Source organism: Fusarium oxysporum, chromosome III, assembly GCF_013085055.1.
Source record: "Fusarium oxysporum Fo47 chromosome III, complete sequence".
NCBI classification, from domain to species: Eukaryota; Fungi; Ascomycota; class Sordariomycetes; order Hypocreales; family Nectriaceae; genus Fusarium; species Fusarium oxysporum.
The window spans coordinates 2,665,526-2,679,301 of NC_072842.1; the positions used below are offsets into that span (position 1 = coordinate 2,665,526).

The 13,776-nt window shown below is 48.6% G+C and overlaps 5 protein-coding genes across 5 annotated transcripts; 1 reads left to right on the top strand and 4 right to left on the bottom strand.

The window, feature by feature from the left end:
• Window positions 1-771: 771 nt before the first annotated feature.
• On the bottom strand, window positions 772-1,526 carry FOBCDRAFT_218224 (uncharacterized protein). The gene is made up of 2 exons (XM_059609498.1): window positions 1,118-1,526; window positions 772-1,039 (listed from the first exon to the last, which is right to left on the bottom strand). The coding sequence occupies exon 1, from the start codon at window positions 1,407-1,409 to the stop codon at window positions 1,140-1,142; it is 270 nt and encodes an 89-aa protein (XP_059466955.1). The 5' UTR covers window positions 1,410-1,526; the 3' UTR covers window positions 772-1,039; window positions 1,118-1,139.
• A 2,796-nt stretch (window positions 1,527-4,322) lies between these two features.
• On the top strand, window positions 4,323-6,061 carry FOBCDRAFT_258510 (erythromycin esterase-domain-containing protein). Its single transcript, XM_031176568.3, has 2 exons — window positions 4,323-5,120; window positions 5,173-6,061. Exons 1-2 carry the CDS (start codon window positions 4,382-4,384, stop codon window positions 5,799-5,801), a joined length of 1,368 nt encoding a protein of 455 aa, XP_031047701.2. The 5' UTR covers window positions 4,323-4,381; the 3' UTR covers window positions 5,802-6,061.
• Window positions 6,062-6,124: 63 nt separating this feature from the next.
• Window positions 6,125-6,891, bottom strand: FOBCDRAFT_157187 (mitosis protein DIM1-domain-containing protein). Its single transcript, XM_031176570.3, has 2 exons — window positions 6,725-6,891; window positions 6,125-6,671 (listed from the first exon to the last, which is right to left on the bottom strand). The coding sequence occupies exons 1-2, from the start codon at window positions 6,786-6,788 to the stop codon at window positions 6,304-6,306; spliced, it is 432 nt and encodes a 143-aa protein (XP_031047703.1). The 5' UTR covers window positions 6,789-6,891; the 3' UTR covers window positions 6,125-6,303.
• Window positions 6,892-7,144: 253 nt separating this feature from the next.
• FOBCDRAFT_178827 (uncharacterized protein) lies at window positions 7,145-10,368 on the bottom strand. The gene is made up of 2 exons (XM_031176571.3): window positions 8,658-10,368; window positions 7,145-8,609 (listed from the first exon to the last, which is right to left on the bottom strand). The coding sequence occupies exons 1-2, from the start codon at window positions 10,215-10,217 to the stop codon at window positions 7,182-7,184; spliced, it is 2,988 nt and encodes a 995-aa protein (XP_031047704.2). The 5' UTR covers window positions 10,218-10,368; the 3' UTR covers window positions 7,145-7,181.
• A 649-nt stretch (window positions 10,369-11,017) lies between these two features.
• FOBCDRAFT_23163 (uncharacterized protein) lies at window positions 11,018-13,107 on the bottom strand. Its single transcript, XM_031176572.3, has 3 exons — window positions 12,803-13,107; window positions 12,681-12,733; window positions 11,018-12,619 (listed from the first exon to the last, which is right to left on the bottom strand). Exons 1-3 carry the CDS (start codon window positions 12,811-12,813, stop codon window positions 11,124-11,126), a joined length of 1,560 nt encoding a protein of 519 aa, XP_031047705.1. The 5' UTR covers window positions 12,814-13,107; the 3' UTR covers window positions 11,018-11,123.
• Between the last annotated feature and the right edge of the window lie 669 nt (window positions 13,108-13,776).

A 13,776-nucleotide genomic window follows, 5' to 3' on the forward strand; every position in this document is an offset into this window, starting at 1 on the left:
ATCGGCTTATAGCAGCGGCATGCGGAACATGGTGACCCAGTTCCCACCTTCGTAGTGCTCGAGTGCAGCCCAGCCCGCCCGGTTATTTCACCAAATCTGCGCTCCAGACTTATCGGCTACCAAGACAGGTTCATCGGACATATTTCAAACTCCGATGTTATTTTGCGCATTTGTGTATGCCGCATCGTGGAGAAAATCGGCAGTGACGCATCTATCTAGAATCGTCTGAAATCCCATCACTGGCGAGTGGGGGTTAGCTTAGCAACAGCCAGTGCCCTGACGACACTGTAAACAATGATTGTCTACAGTTTAGAAGCTATCGTATAGCAGATTATGAACGTTGCTCTTCCGAATCGTAAAATGAACCAGGGCCGGGGGATTTTGAGTTGTTCTCGCTCGATCAAGAAGTGGCATCCAGACATTACTAGAATGTTTCATCAATTAACAGTTCCCAAGTATATCCTATTTAACAGTCAAAACATCATGCTGTATCGGCCAGGGTGTCACGTCATTGTATTCTGCATTTGTAATGCTATCGTGTGCCCACAGTCGGAAAAGCTCCTTGCTCATCTTATTCGAGTATTCCGGCATCGATGCCATGCCTTCTAAAGAACCATTTCACTCATAATCGAAAAGGTTACAGACGGAGAACATTTGTTGAAGCTGTTAAAACACAAATGTAGCACGCCACTGTAATAAGCTCAAGAAGGCAAAGGCGCGAACCCCTGACCTGTGTGAAATGACCATTCACACTTCTCCGTGATAACTGCACGGCGGGAAAAGCCAGTGGTACATTAAAAACGTGTTGAGGGATACAACTAGAACTGGAATAGCGATAGCTCCAGGGTTCCGGGACGTAAATGCGACGAATGGACAGGGGCGGTCTTGTTTCTGAGCCATGGACTACGTACGAGTAGTCGAGCAGCGTCAAGTGAGATTTTCCCAGCGTTCCTGGCACAGATGTAGTGCTGGAAGCGGTAGCAAGAGGAGAGTCGTTCCAGAGGAGGTCGAGATTGGTGTGATGATGGTCGGCATGAATCTGCAAATACGGAATGTTAGCTGATGAAGCCAGTGAAGCCTCACAAGATACACGATCTCGAAGGTAAGACCAGCTCACCATCTGGGGTTCTACCAAGCTGTTAGGTGTGCAGCAAGGCTGTGAGTCGTCCGTCTTGTGGTACGAATGGAGCTCCTAGACCCGTGTAAGAACATACTGCTGTGAAGACAAGTGACTTCATGTCATATAGTATAACAATAATGAGATGGATCAGTCGAAGAGTAAACAGTGGCCACTGGACCTTGGGTGGGAATGGTCGATCATCTTTGTCAAGGAAGAGGAAAGAAGGGAGACAAAATCGAGACCTCAAAAAGCTGAGAGAAGCGCAAACTAATGGCCAGGGTCGAGACATGATCAGCGAGACAAACGATGTTGTTCCCAAGTGCCTGGATGAGGGTGAAGATGATGACAGGTGAAAAAGTGGAGGGCAAGGATCGGGCGCCACGAGCGCAGTAAATCTGCCATACAAAACCAACAGCCAGTAGCGATGTCAGGTCCCCTAAATGTATTTGCAGCGCAAGCCCCAATACGTACTGCTCTCTCGAACGTCGTCAATAGGTAGTGGACATAAGAACAATTAAAGTTGACAGGTCCACCCTGCCCGAACTGACTATGCCGTTCTTTGTCCTAGGGCAGATCTTGAACATGGGGGGCCCTGTAGTGTCGAGCTTGACAGGGATGACGGTGGTTGTCGACTCGGCCGAGTCCTTGACGTGGCTCTTGTGTTCACGCATGTACAGGAACATTCAAGAACATATCCCATCATTGGTGATAGCTTTGTTCCTGTGGCGGGCTGTTATACCCCTGAGAGGAGAACAGTACTCGATTCAAACATTTATTCAGGCCTGTATCACAAATGAACAGTTGCTCAGTCTAGAAATGCTACTCTACCTTATCTCGGTGGGAGCAAATCCATCAGTCTCAGTGCCGGGCTCCTTGGCCCAGGCGTCGGCAACATTTTTCTTGTTCCTATGTTCGCCCACCAGCGCCCGAAGAAGCTAGTCCTGCAAAGAGCTGCACCTCCGTATTTATACCAAAATGCTGGGCTTCAAGTATCTTTGCACTGATCTAGAACTCCTAAGTTTCAAGGTTTGTTTATTGTCTCATTCTTGCCTCGTCACTGGCTTTACACTATCGATGCGGTCAAAAATTTCATTATGCAATGACTACCTAGTATTCGACCTTCTTTTCTTTCTCTGCTGCAGGACTCTGCACGGGTCGGTAACCATAATAAGGAGCTTCCTCCGTCAGGGCATCATACCTATGACACCCCTTTTGATCTTCAAGATACAGCAGACGCATGAGATAACTCGCACTGGCCTAGGTCTAGGAAGATGGAACCCCGAAACACGCGTCTCCTCTGCAAGAACTCTTGTGGATATTAGCACATACGACTCTCAGTTGCCTTTCCAACCTACGATGCTATCGTTTATTCGATCGAAAAACCAGGTATGTTTCACCCAAGAGGGACGGGAACCTCGGGCAATGGGCGCCTCAATTGTGATCCCTTGACTAACTTGTTTTCGGATCAGAAGAGGATCTTACCTCGACCCGGAACATAATCCAAAGGACTTTCACCAACTTCTATAACTCAGGGTATTTCAGTAGCTTCTTCTGCGTGTGCCCTAAAAGTCAACGACATTGACTCTCGCGATCTTGAAACACCAGCCATCGTCGAAGCAAACCCTCCTCCTTTCACATCCGCCAAAGAAAAGTGACTAGCATAAGATACGGTTAAGTCAAATAAAGCGATCCTGTATCTTTGCTACAAGGAAATCAGTCTTAACTCTGATACTCAACGTCCACAATCATCGACCCATCAACGAGTATTCCAGGATGTCAACCCGAACCGAAAGAAGAGAACTCAAGGCCCCTGAGGCTCATCGCTGATGATGACCAAGGCTATCCATATGTCTTAGTTCGTTATAGAGTTTTTGATCGTCACATAGGAGACAAGCCCTAGACTTCGTTACTGTCCTACACTTACACAATACGAAGCGCGCACCTTTACGTGGAACGAGCAACAATGCCACGCTGCAGTTTCCCGGTTCTTGATGGTAGATTTTAGACTGATGCTAATGACAATCTGTTCTTTTCAGCTACCATTAGCTCACTTGGCAGTCTCTCCTTCGGCGGTCCTTCCATCCTCATGTCCAGGGTCTGCGTTCACCAGATACACCACTTCTCCCCACTCAATATTTCCAATAACTCATGACGAGCATCTCTGATCCATAGTTCAACTGGGGAGCTACGACGGAAAACTGACCCAAAGTCGATGACGTGAAGCCGGAGAGCCGTAATGTAAGTCTCTTTACGGGCCCCGGCAGCTAGTCGTGGATGGGCACATGGAACAATGGCCAACAAGCAAGGTCTATAAAGCATGTTTATTCTAAGACTCTGTGTATTATCCTTGCGATATTATCCTAGTTCTCATTAACAACCTACTCAGCTTGCAATTGAGATTCTGACTCCCTTGTCTCTAGCCCCTATCTTTATACATTCTGTATACCAATCCTCCCAGCCACCAATAGCAAAGACGAAGACTCAATACGTGCCGCCAGATATAACGGCCAGCATAGCGAGAGAACGCCAAATGTAAGTGCCGTCAGCGATCGGATGCGAATACCGTGTTCCATGGCTCAAGAGCCGGGAAGCAGGACAACGAGCTCAGGGCAAACAATACTGAGCTGCGACCCGATCCGTGTTCTTCAATAAATATTGACATACAAAAGACAGGATAAACTGCTTGTATACCACAAGTTGAGAAATGGACGCTGATGTCAATACGATGATGATTTTTGGCAATTGAGGGGCGTGAGCAAGAGAATCCTCATATGTTAGTCAAACAGCCATATGAAGCTGAACCGTCTACAACATTTTGACATTCCTGAACTTCCTTAGCTGTGCGGTAAGCATGCTGTCTGAGAATTCCCTGGCTGACAACTGGTTAGGACACTGAATCATGATTCGTCATAGGCTTACAGCACTCAAAAGCCGTCATGATGAAGTTATCGCCGCCACCTCCGCACTAACAGCGTTACATAGCTGTAGATCACCGTCTCGTTCCACTTTCAGTACTTTGATCAGACTGGCAGCTCTTTCATTTACTCCAATTGTATAATTGCATGCTGATGTCACACGGAATTAACTTCCGGGTAATTCTGTATTGAGAATCTGTGTCGCCACTATCAGCTGGCCTATTAGTGTGAAATGCCCAAGCGAACTCGAGCTTAAAACGATGACCACTTCTTCATGAACTCTTTCAGGTCGAAATCACTATAACGAGTCATCAAGCATACTCTCCAATCTCAACCTGAGTCAGAAATGGAAGTATCAAGCGCAGAACAACTCAAATCCAATGTTAAACCATTCAAATCAATCGCCCAAGACGTCGAGACAGTCACGAAGTACTTCGACAGCTTTGGGGATTGCAAAGTATTGCTTATAGGCGATGCGTCACACGGCACGTCGGAGTTTTACTCGGTTCGGGCAGAAATTACAAAGTATATGATACAAAACCACGGTTTCAATATCGTTGCTATTGAAGCAGACTGGCCTGATGCCGAGTCTGTTGATCGATATGTCAGGCACCGCCCAGGCCCTGGTCAAGCCACAGTAGAGACGACTCAGATGTCAAAGAGGAAGGGAAGAGAACCAGCGTTCTTGAGATTTCCCACTTGGATGTGGCGAAACATTGAAGTCCGCGACTTTGTGGAATGGATGCGGTCTTACAACTCTGACCTCAAAGAAGAAGAGGCAGCAGGATTTTACGGCCTGGATCTCTACTCGATGGGCACTTCGATGAAGGCAGTGGTTGACTACCTGGATACTGTTGACAAGGATATGGCACAAGTCGCGAAGGGGCGATACAGTAAACTGATGCACTGGGCAGATGATCCTCACGAATATGGCCTAGAGTCTCTGGCAGCTTCTTTTCAGGGGTATGAGAAAGACGTTATCGCGATGCTAAAGGATATCCTAATTAAACGCATTGAATACTCTGCAGCACTTGACGATGGCACGGAGTTCCATAGTGGAGAGCAGAATGCCAGAGTTGTCAAAGGTAAGCTAGCCCCTGAAAAGAACCCGTTGAAAGAAAATTGAAAGATCTCCAGATGCCGAACAATACTATAAAGCCATGTATCGCGGGCGAGACGAAACATGGAATCTTCGAGACACCCATATGTTCGAGACTCTTACGAGACTTTTGGAACATCGCGGTCGTGATTCCAAAGCCATTGTCTGGGCACATAACAGCCACGTCGGTGATGCCCGGGCTACCAGCATGGGATGGTCAAGAGAAGAACTCAACCTCGGGCAGCTCTGCAAGGAGAGATTTGGGGTCCAAGCTCTTAGTATTGGTACAGGCACAAATACCGGCACCGTGGCTGCAGCTCAGAACTGGGACGGCGACATGAACGGTATGGAGCTTCAGCAAGGGCTCCCGGGCAGCTACGAGGAGCTTATGCATGCTGCGGGCATTGACAACTTTGTCTTGGATCTCCGTAAAGGCAAATGCGATGAGAGGCTACGAGAAATACTGAACGAGAAAAGGCTGGAAAGATTTATTGGTGTGCTGTATAGGCCTGAAACGGAGAAGGCTTCGCATTACTCATATGCCGTCTTGCCAGAGCAGTTCGATGGCTTCATCTGGTTTGACAAGTCAAAACACGTTGGGACGTTGGAGGTTCATCAGCCCAAGTCACCTCGAGAGTACCATGAAACATGGCCGTTTGGATTATAAGCCTTTGCTAGCATACGCATTACTTCGAATCAATTTGATTGTTCCTTGCTTCTCCCAGTGTTCCAATGTGGAGGCTCGCGATTCTACGATATCGGCAATGCGAGATGTCATGACTCAGGCGTGATGAGTAGTCTACGAGTCCAACATAGATAAATGGCACAGTTACGCGTGGTTAGCAATCTTACCTCTTGGTTTGCCTCTGGCAATATGCTCTCCAGACCATAAGCCAGGCTGCACTGTTGCCACGGCAAACATGTATATCTTAACAGACTGTGTCAGAGAAGCGGTTCAAACTGGTTCAAATACGCATTGAGGAATCTCACCATTTGGTCCATAGAATATTGGTCTTGACGAAATGTATCGTATCGTAGTCTCATTATCGATTGACTCGGAAGCCAAATATCCCTACCTTCCTCCAGCCATCATGAACGTATTAGCACCTCAAAACAAGCCCAACTCCGGTCCGCGCCCAAATCCCAAATACTGGTGGCCGTTTCCACGACTAGTACCTGTGTCGGGTAGAATAATCCTTGGGACTGACGACCAAACCACGTCCCTTCTTGGCACCTCGATACACCGTTTCAAAAATGTCAATGAGCTCTTGCTTATCCTCAAGAACCCACTTGATCTTGTTGTTGTCACCGGTTCCCAGATCGATCATCATGTGCTTGTTTCGGAAGAAGAACATGAGGGAGCACGGGTCATACAGCTCGTACATCTGGTTGAAGTCGGGAACCTGGTCGATGTCGCAGAGGTAAATCACGGCGAAGTTGCGCACCTTGTCGGCGATCTTGTACAGCACTTCGTCCTGGCGCATACAATCGGGATCCCAATCGCGGCCGAAGCGAATGACGACGAGGCGATCTTCCTCTGAGAGGTTGTTAGTAGATGACAGGCAGGAAGGTTTGGGGGATCGTATTTACCTGAGAGAATGGCTTGGTCCACATGCCAGCCGGTGTTGAGATGGGGAAGTACGACGGAGCCCATGATGAATGTGTGAAAGCGTAAGCGGTTGTAAGTGGGTGGTTATACGGTTGGCTACCTAGGCAAGTAGTTGGTGATGATATATGATCGAATTTGGTGGTGGTGTTTTGGAAAAGGAAAGAAACTATGATGGAAGGCGGCGGGATGTCATGAGGTGGGCGGTGTGGGGCCACGCGCTAGCCTTATTTGGCCTCAGGTGAACAAGTCTCACCTTGGCCGAGTATCAACCCAGTTTATCATTAGGAGCAGAAAAGCATATATTTGAAAACAGTTTGATGCAGCGAAAAATTGTGAGACAAGCCATCAAATTCGTTACGTATAATTCACCGCTAAGATCCTTTTACCTGAACCACCTTCATATAAACTTCTCGCTCAATGTTAAGCCCATGTGACTCATTAACACTCATCAAACTCATCAATGACACTCCTCGGTTTGAAATACTTCCCCAGAGGCTCAAACTTGAGATGGCCAAGTCCAAAAGCCTGAGGACCCCCAATCTTTATTCCTCTCTCAGTTCCTGTCCATCTGTCACTCGCTGCTATTCCCAACACTACAACAAGTAACCCATAGCGATATTCAGGCGTCCCAACTGCCTCTCCGTTCTGTGCATCAATTACACAGACCAAATCAGGCACGATAGCCAGTACATCCTCTTGAAGCTCCTCTTTCCGATCATTATAGACTCCCAGGGCAGCGATATTCTCGTTCTTAAAGGGAATCTTGACAACCCCCTTGAACTGTTCCGAAATATCTCCTGAAGCCACATGTTCATCGCGAACATCAGCCCCTTCGATGAGACACTCGCCATAGATATGTCCGTTCCTCAAAGTTCTATCCACGCCAATAATTTTGCCCTTCCACAGAACCTTGCCCGCTCCTGGGCCGCCACACTCTTCGATGATCGTTTCAGCGACGTTGTCTACGCGGTTCTCTTTCCGCGCCCGAGCTACGGCACGACCTATTCTCCAGGACTGTGATAGCGTATGTTCGACAGCCCAGCGCTTTGTCTCTTCTCCTGTGACAGGTGCATCTGCGGCGCCAACTTGAGAGCCCATCTCGCTCAAGGCAGCGCGGATGATCCGCTCGACAGCTTCGTCGGAGGATGCTTTGGGCATGACGAGCACGTTGCCGTTACCGTCGCTCACGGCGATAGGTGACCAGATAGTGTCCCTCTCTTTGAAAACAACAGGTGTTGTTTGCCATTTTGTGGGATATGCTCTCCCCATCCAGTCTCCGTCAACTGTAGGGATGTCCATCTGATCACTTGACCCAAGCAACAACCCGCTCAGCCCATTGGCGCCTCCGACTTCAACAGATATCATGTGAGTAGCGGAAGTATTGCACATCTTGTACAATTCTTGTTGAGCTTCGAGTAGCTCGTCACCAGCTAGCTTCTCGATCGCAACGGTAGGACTCCCTGCTCCGCCACCACAACCAACGCGTGCATCGTCTGGAAGATCTTCAGGATTGACAACTCGGATTATCGAGCCGTTGCGTAACTGAGTTCTTAGTCGTATCATCAGCCCGTAAGGGCTACCGCCGCCTCCAGTGCCAAGAATGTAGCAACCTGTTGCGATCCAGGATACATCCCTTTCAGAAACATACCATGTTCGGTTTCTCACATCGGGACGGTATGAAAGTATATCAAAGTCCTCATCTTGTTGTGTATCATGCTTTGGGCCTGTGTTCTTAGTATTCTTCTCATAGTGGCCCATGTTTTGATGGTCTCCGTGCTCTGCCTGGAATTCAGGGGCGACTACTTCTTTCGAGAAATCGAAGTCTCCAGTCGCCCGAACAACAAAACGAGTTTTGTTTTTGATATACTGTCACCTCGTTAGGAAGCTCCATAGCATCGCATATCAGTTGCCTACCTGAAGCGGGAAACCTTCCTTCTCAACAACTTTAACAGTCGATCTTAGAGCTCCAGCCTCAACAGTCTTTTCAACGGCAGCCCGACTAACCTCATCAAGGCACTCATTTGTCGATTTGGATACCGTCGACTGAACAGTATCCACAACCGCACTCACCCTTGCTATCGCAGCGCCAATAGCATTGGCGACCTGTGACCACTGCGGTTTGATAACCTTGCTCGCGCCCTTGAGCTCATCGGGAGCAATGACAGCTCCACCTCCTACCAGAATAACTGGTATGTCTTTGGGTGATGTCTTCATGGTGTCGATAACCTTTTCTAGCTTCTGTTTAATTGTCAAGCTAACCTTTGTGAGCTGGTCCTCCGAAAGAGCGTCCTTCATGAGGGCTGGGTCGCCAATCTTCAACTCTGGGTTTGCTAGGACAGTGCAATCGGTTGCTGTAAGAACCTTTCCTCCAAATACAACTGCTTCCTCTGGAAGTTTATATCCCACGCTATCTGACCCAACAGAGACACTACTGTCTATCCGTACAATAGAGCCTCCGCCGAGACCGATGCTCTTGATATCGGGACAAGAAAAGTTCATCCTCACTCCCGAAAGATCGCTGTAAGCTGCCTGTTGACGAGGAAAGCCGTTCTCCAGTAGGATCCCGACATCAGATGTGGTTCCTCCAATATCAACAACCATCATGGCTTCATCCAGGTCGCCATGCACAAGGAAAGCAGCTCCTCTCATGCTGTTGGTAGGGCCGCTTGAGAAAGTTCGGATCGGTAAACGAGCAGCAAGTTCACCAGACAGGACAGTGCCATCATTCTGAGTGATAAACACTGCACAATTCAGGCCTAGCCTCTTAACCGGTTCGTGAAAAGATCGAATGGTCTTTCGGGCAAAAGGCAGAATGGAGGCGTTGAGCATAGCTGCGTTTTCTCTTTCGAGAAAGCCAAGATTGGCAACCTCCTTGGAACACACAACATCACAGCCGGGTATTTCAGCCTTGATGATATCTGCCGCTCGCTCTTCTTGTCGTTCCACTGTATCAATAGGACTGAAAATACCAACAACAACCACACATTTAATCCCTTTTTGATTAATAATCGAGCACTGCGTTTTGATCTCGTCTGGATCAATATCGGATATCAAACGGCCATCAACTTCCAGTCCGCCATGTACCAGGGCATGGTGACCCAGGATAAGCTCTCTCATGTCGTCAGGCCAGTCGACACATGGCAAGTTATGCTTCGAGAAGGGTCCGCAGAGACGAATCACAGCAACCCGTGACAGTCTCGCAGCATCTCTCTCAACAACAGCATTAACAAAGTGCGTTGTTCCTATAGTCACGCTTGCGACTTCATGAGGGCGGATAGAACTTGAGCTGAGCATCGTAGTGAGTGCATTGTTGATACCAACGCTTGGGTTCACCGTTGTCGGTTCTTTGTGCCATGCGATGATTCCACGATCAGGCCCTGAGCTCATGAGGGGATCAATAAGGACACCGTCTGTGTTAGTCCCACCAACGTCGATGCCAATTCGAAGACGCCGCGATGCTATGGTTTTGCTCATGGTGGATAGTTACGTCCACTCGTGGTATCGTCCGTCAATATTCCAGTGTTGGCAAATAATCGATATGCTCCGGACAACTTGCGGGACAACTGTCGCAATGTGAGCAAGCTTTATGATAGAGAAACAAGATCATGTCACATAACAGTTTGACCCGATGCCGGCGATTGAGCTCCGCACGAGACAGCTTTATTATTATTGGCCTTGTGTGGGGTGCTTTTCATCGAAGGATGGATCAAGCATGTTGGAGCTTCAGATCAAAGATAAGATCCTTATCAATCAGTAGAATCTCTCAAGTGCATCGAAAGTTTTGACCAGCAATCAGCCACGACACTTTTAAAGTTTAAAGTTTGGCTATAGTAAACAATTTGAACCATATGGCCCAAATGATTTATCCTAATATTGCCTGTCATATTGATGAAACATCTTTGACCACAGTTGACAAAATTCATCATCTTCAAAGTAAATGGAAACGTGAATTCTTATTCATACAATGATTACTACCCATCCTATGACTATGAGAGGCATCGAGCTGCAGTATAACCACAACTCTGACTATCCCCAACGATCACCTATCCACATCTCGTCCTTGAGTAATAAACAAAGCTGTCATAGTATACTAAGGCTTGTATGCTGTTTCTGCGTTCCTCCTAGAAATGTCCTAGCCGAGGAGTACAGGAAGAAGAAAATAAAATAAAAAGTTCGCCTCTCATAGAAAGGATCATGGAATCTTGCGTATTTCTCACGACGCCTTTAACGCCAAATCTGTGTGTACCCTCCCGGTGCGTCGCTCCGCATGAAGCCCTGGCCAGAAGTTTGTAAAAAATAACGAGTCTCATGCAATCATTGTCCCTATGCCAGTCCCCGTGCTTTCGTCTATTGCAAAATACACTGCCAATTCTTTGGTGCTTAAATCTCGATCGTCTTCATCGATTCGTCTACCACCTCGGGCTTCTTGCCGTTCGCCTTGGGAGATGGTTCTTCTTCCACCTTGAGGAGGTCGGATTCCACTCGGGGAATGCTGGTTGTCACTTTAGGAGTTTTGGTGTCCTGGCTTTGCCGGGGACTTTCGACCTCTACAAGCTTCTCAGGCTGGATATATGCGTCGGCGAGCTCTGGGATTGTTGTCTCCTCTGTGACTTTACTCAAAGGTGTCGCCTTTCCGTATCCTGGGCCTGGTCGGGGGCTGGCCAAAGGAGATGATCCACTGAGTCGTTGCATAGATCGGCCCCGGGGCTCGCCATTCTCACCACCACTACCATAAGGTGAAGAAGAACGCGAGCCAAGAGGAGAATTAGGCTTGGGTCCCATTGACCTTCGGTTTGAAGCTGCCCTTCTTCCGTATTTCTGATCCATTCTCCACCTGAGGATGCTGAAGTACGATGGCTCAACTCTTGTCTCTTTGAACTCTCGCAGCTTCAATTCGTTGGTTTCCTCATCCACATACCACTTGCCACTGTTGAGATCATCCGCGACAACTGCCAGGAACGCAGCCCAAGAGCGCGCGACAACGTACTTAGTATCGTAGTCACGACCAAACAGAATGATTTGACCCCACTGGCCACCAGGACCAGGAGCCAGATCGACAGCCAAGTTGTTGCCACCCCAGTCACGGACGAGGGGGATCCACGAGCTATGGGCATATGCCTTTTGAACAGCATTGGGGGGTACGCAGTCTTGGCGAGAGAGGAGATCTTGTCTCCAAGGACCAGGGCTGCCGCCAGCTGCCGCGCCTTGCTTGGAAGAAGAAGCCTCATTGCTGCCACCGAAAGCCTTGGAAGGGGTAGAGGGCTTGTTGATGGATGTTTCGAGCAAATACTGGTGATTGACGGTCCTCCAGTTATCCCATTCCTGAACAATCTCTTCGCAATCCAGCAACATGTGGCTAAAAATAATTCCGGTAGGCATTCCTCCTCGTTCTTGACCATCGTGAACCATAAGCGAGTCGCGGACGTCTTGAGGAAGAGAGCAGTCAAGCTGATGCTCCAGGTCGTTCAGATCATTGTTGGTAGCACCTTCGCATAGCTGGTCGTAAAGTTCTGGATAGTTTTCGTCTGCCCATGCGTCTATGCGCCTCCAGGAATGAGCAACTGGAGGGGCAGGGGGGAGGCCATCGGCAAAGTTTTGCATCGGGACATCGCCGGGACTCTGCACCTCGAAGCCATCGCCCTGGCTAGCATTTCGCGCGCTCATTGATCTCAGGCCAGGTGAATAGGGGGCGCTTGTGGGAGCGAAAGTAGCGCCGTCGGGTTGGAGAGGAGAAGCCCGGCCGGTTTCGTCGGAGTAGGGAGATGAGACATCGTTTCGAGAATCGGAGGCTGTTGCTACGCCAGTCATAATGCCACCTCGACCATTCTGTAGGGGGACATGTCGACCGGTTCGATAAGGAGAGTCAAATGAGGAATCTGCAAGTTGTTCAGTATGTCGTTTTTGAAGTGTTGCGCTCGGGTATCAGGGGTCGCATACGTCTGTCATAACTGGTCATAGTATGCCAGAAAGACCTAATGGTCGCACCGAAACTATCAAAGTAGAGCGTCAGCGACAGGCGAAAGCAATAAGTGATATCGAATGAGGGCATCAAGACATACGTGTTTGCCATTGTGGTGGCAGTAGGGGCTCAAAACCCAAAGAACGGCGGAAAAGGGTGAACGAGCGTCGGTTGCTAGGGGTTTGGTTGCAACGGGAAGACAAGGTAAAGAGCCACGATGAAAGAGCCTGGTCTAGCGATTAAAGTAAAGCGATGTGAAATAAAGCGAAAGAAGAGAGTGAGCGAGCGAGAACGATTTGCGAGAGAGCGACGAATGGAGTTGTTGATGAATGGATGATGATGTAGGGTTTGAGGTGAAGATTGATGCCGCCGAAAAGTCCCAAAAGCCCGAATAGGTTGTCCAATCCAATCTAATCCAGGGGAACCTGACGAGCCAAATGGGCCAAATGGAGCTACAGGAGGAGAAAGGTGGCTGCTGGCTGCTGGTCTACTCCGCTCGGACGCGTGGGGTCTTCTCTTTCTTTTTTTCCCAGTGTCCTGTAAGGTCCTTAGAAGTGGATGCACCAGGATAGGCGAGGTAATTATAGTAATCTTGGGAGTAACTTGTGAGTTTCTAGTTGCAATCTCGAAGCATGAAATAGACGGGTGCTGGTGAGGGGATATTAAGGTAGAGTGGGAGGTCGGCACTGGAAAAAGGACCCTGAGATGGAATGAAACAGGTAGTGGATGAAAGGGCTGGCACATGAGAAGAGAAGAAGAGAAAGAGGTTGGCCTTTGTTTTGTTGTTGATTGATTATTCAAAGCGACCAATAGACAGACGAGTTCTGATGTCTCTCATTTGGAGCCAGCGTCTCCGCAGTGCCTCAGTGCACTGCGGTCCGGCACTCGAACAGTGGAGTGTGGCGGAAGTGATAAGGGGCTGACAGATGATGCTACTGTTGCATCGAGGTCACTGACACTGAGTGGCTGCTTCGGCTTCAGATGGACAAGGGCTGCATAAAAGTTGGCAGCAGAGGGGAAAGGGGACTAATAGGAGATGCTCCGCGATTAAGTTAGAAAGATGCAGCCAATCGT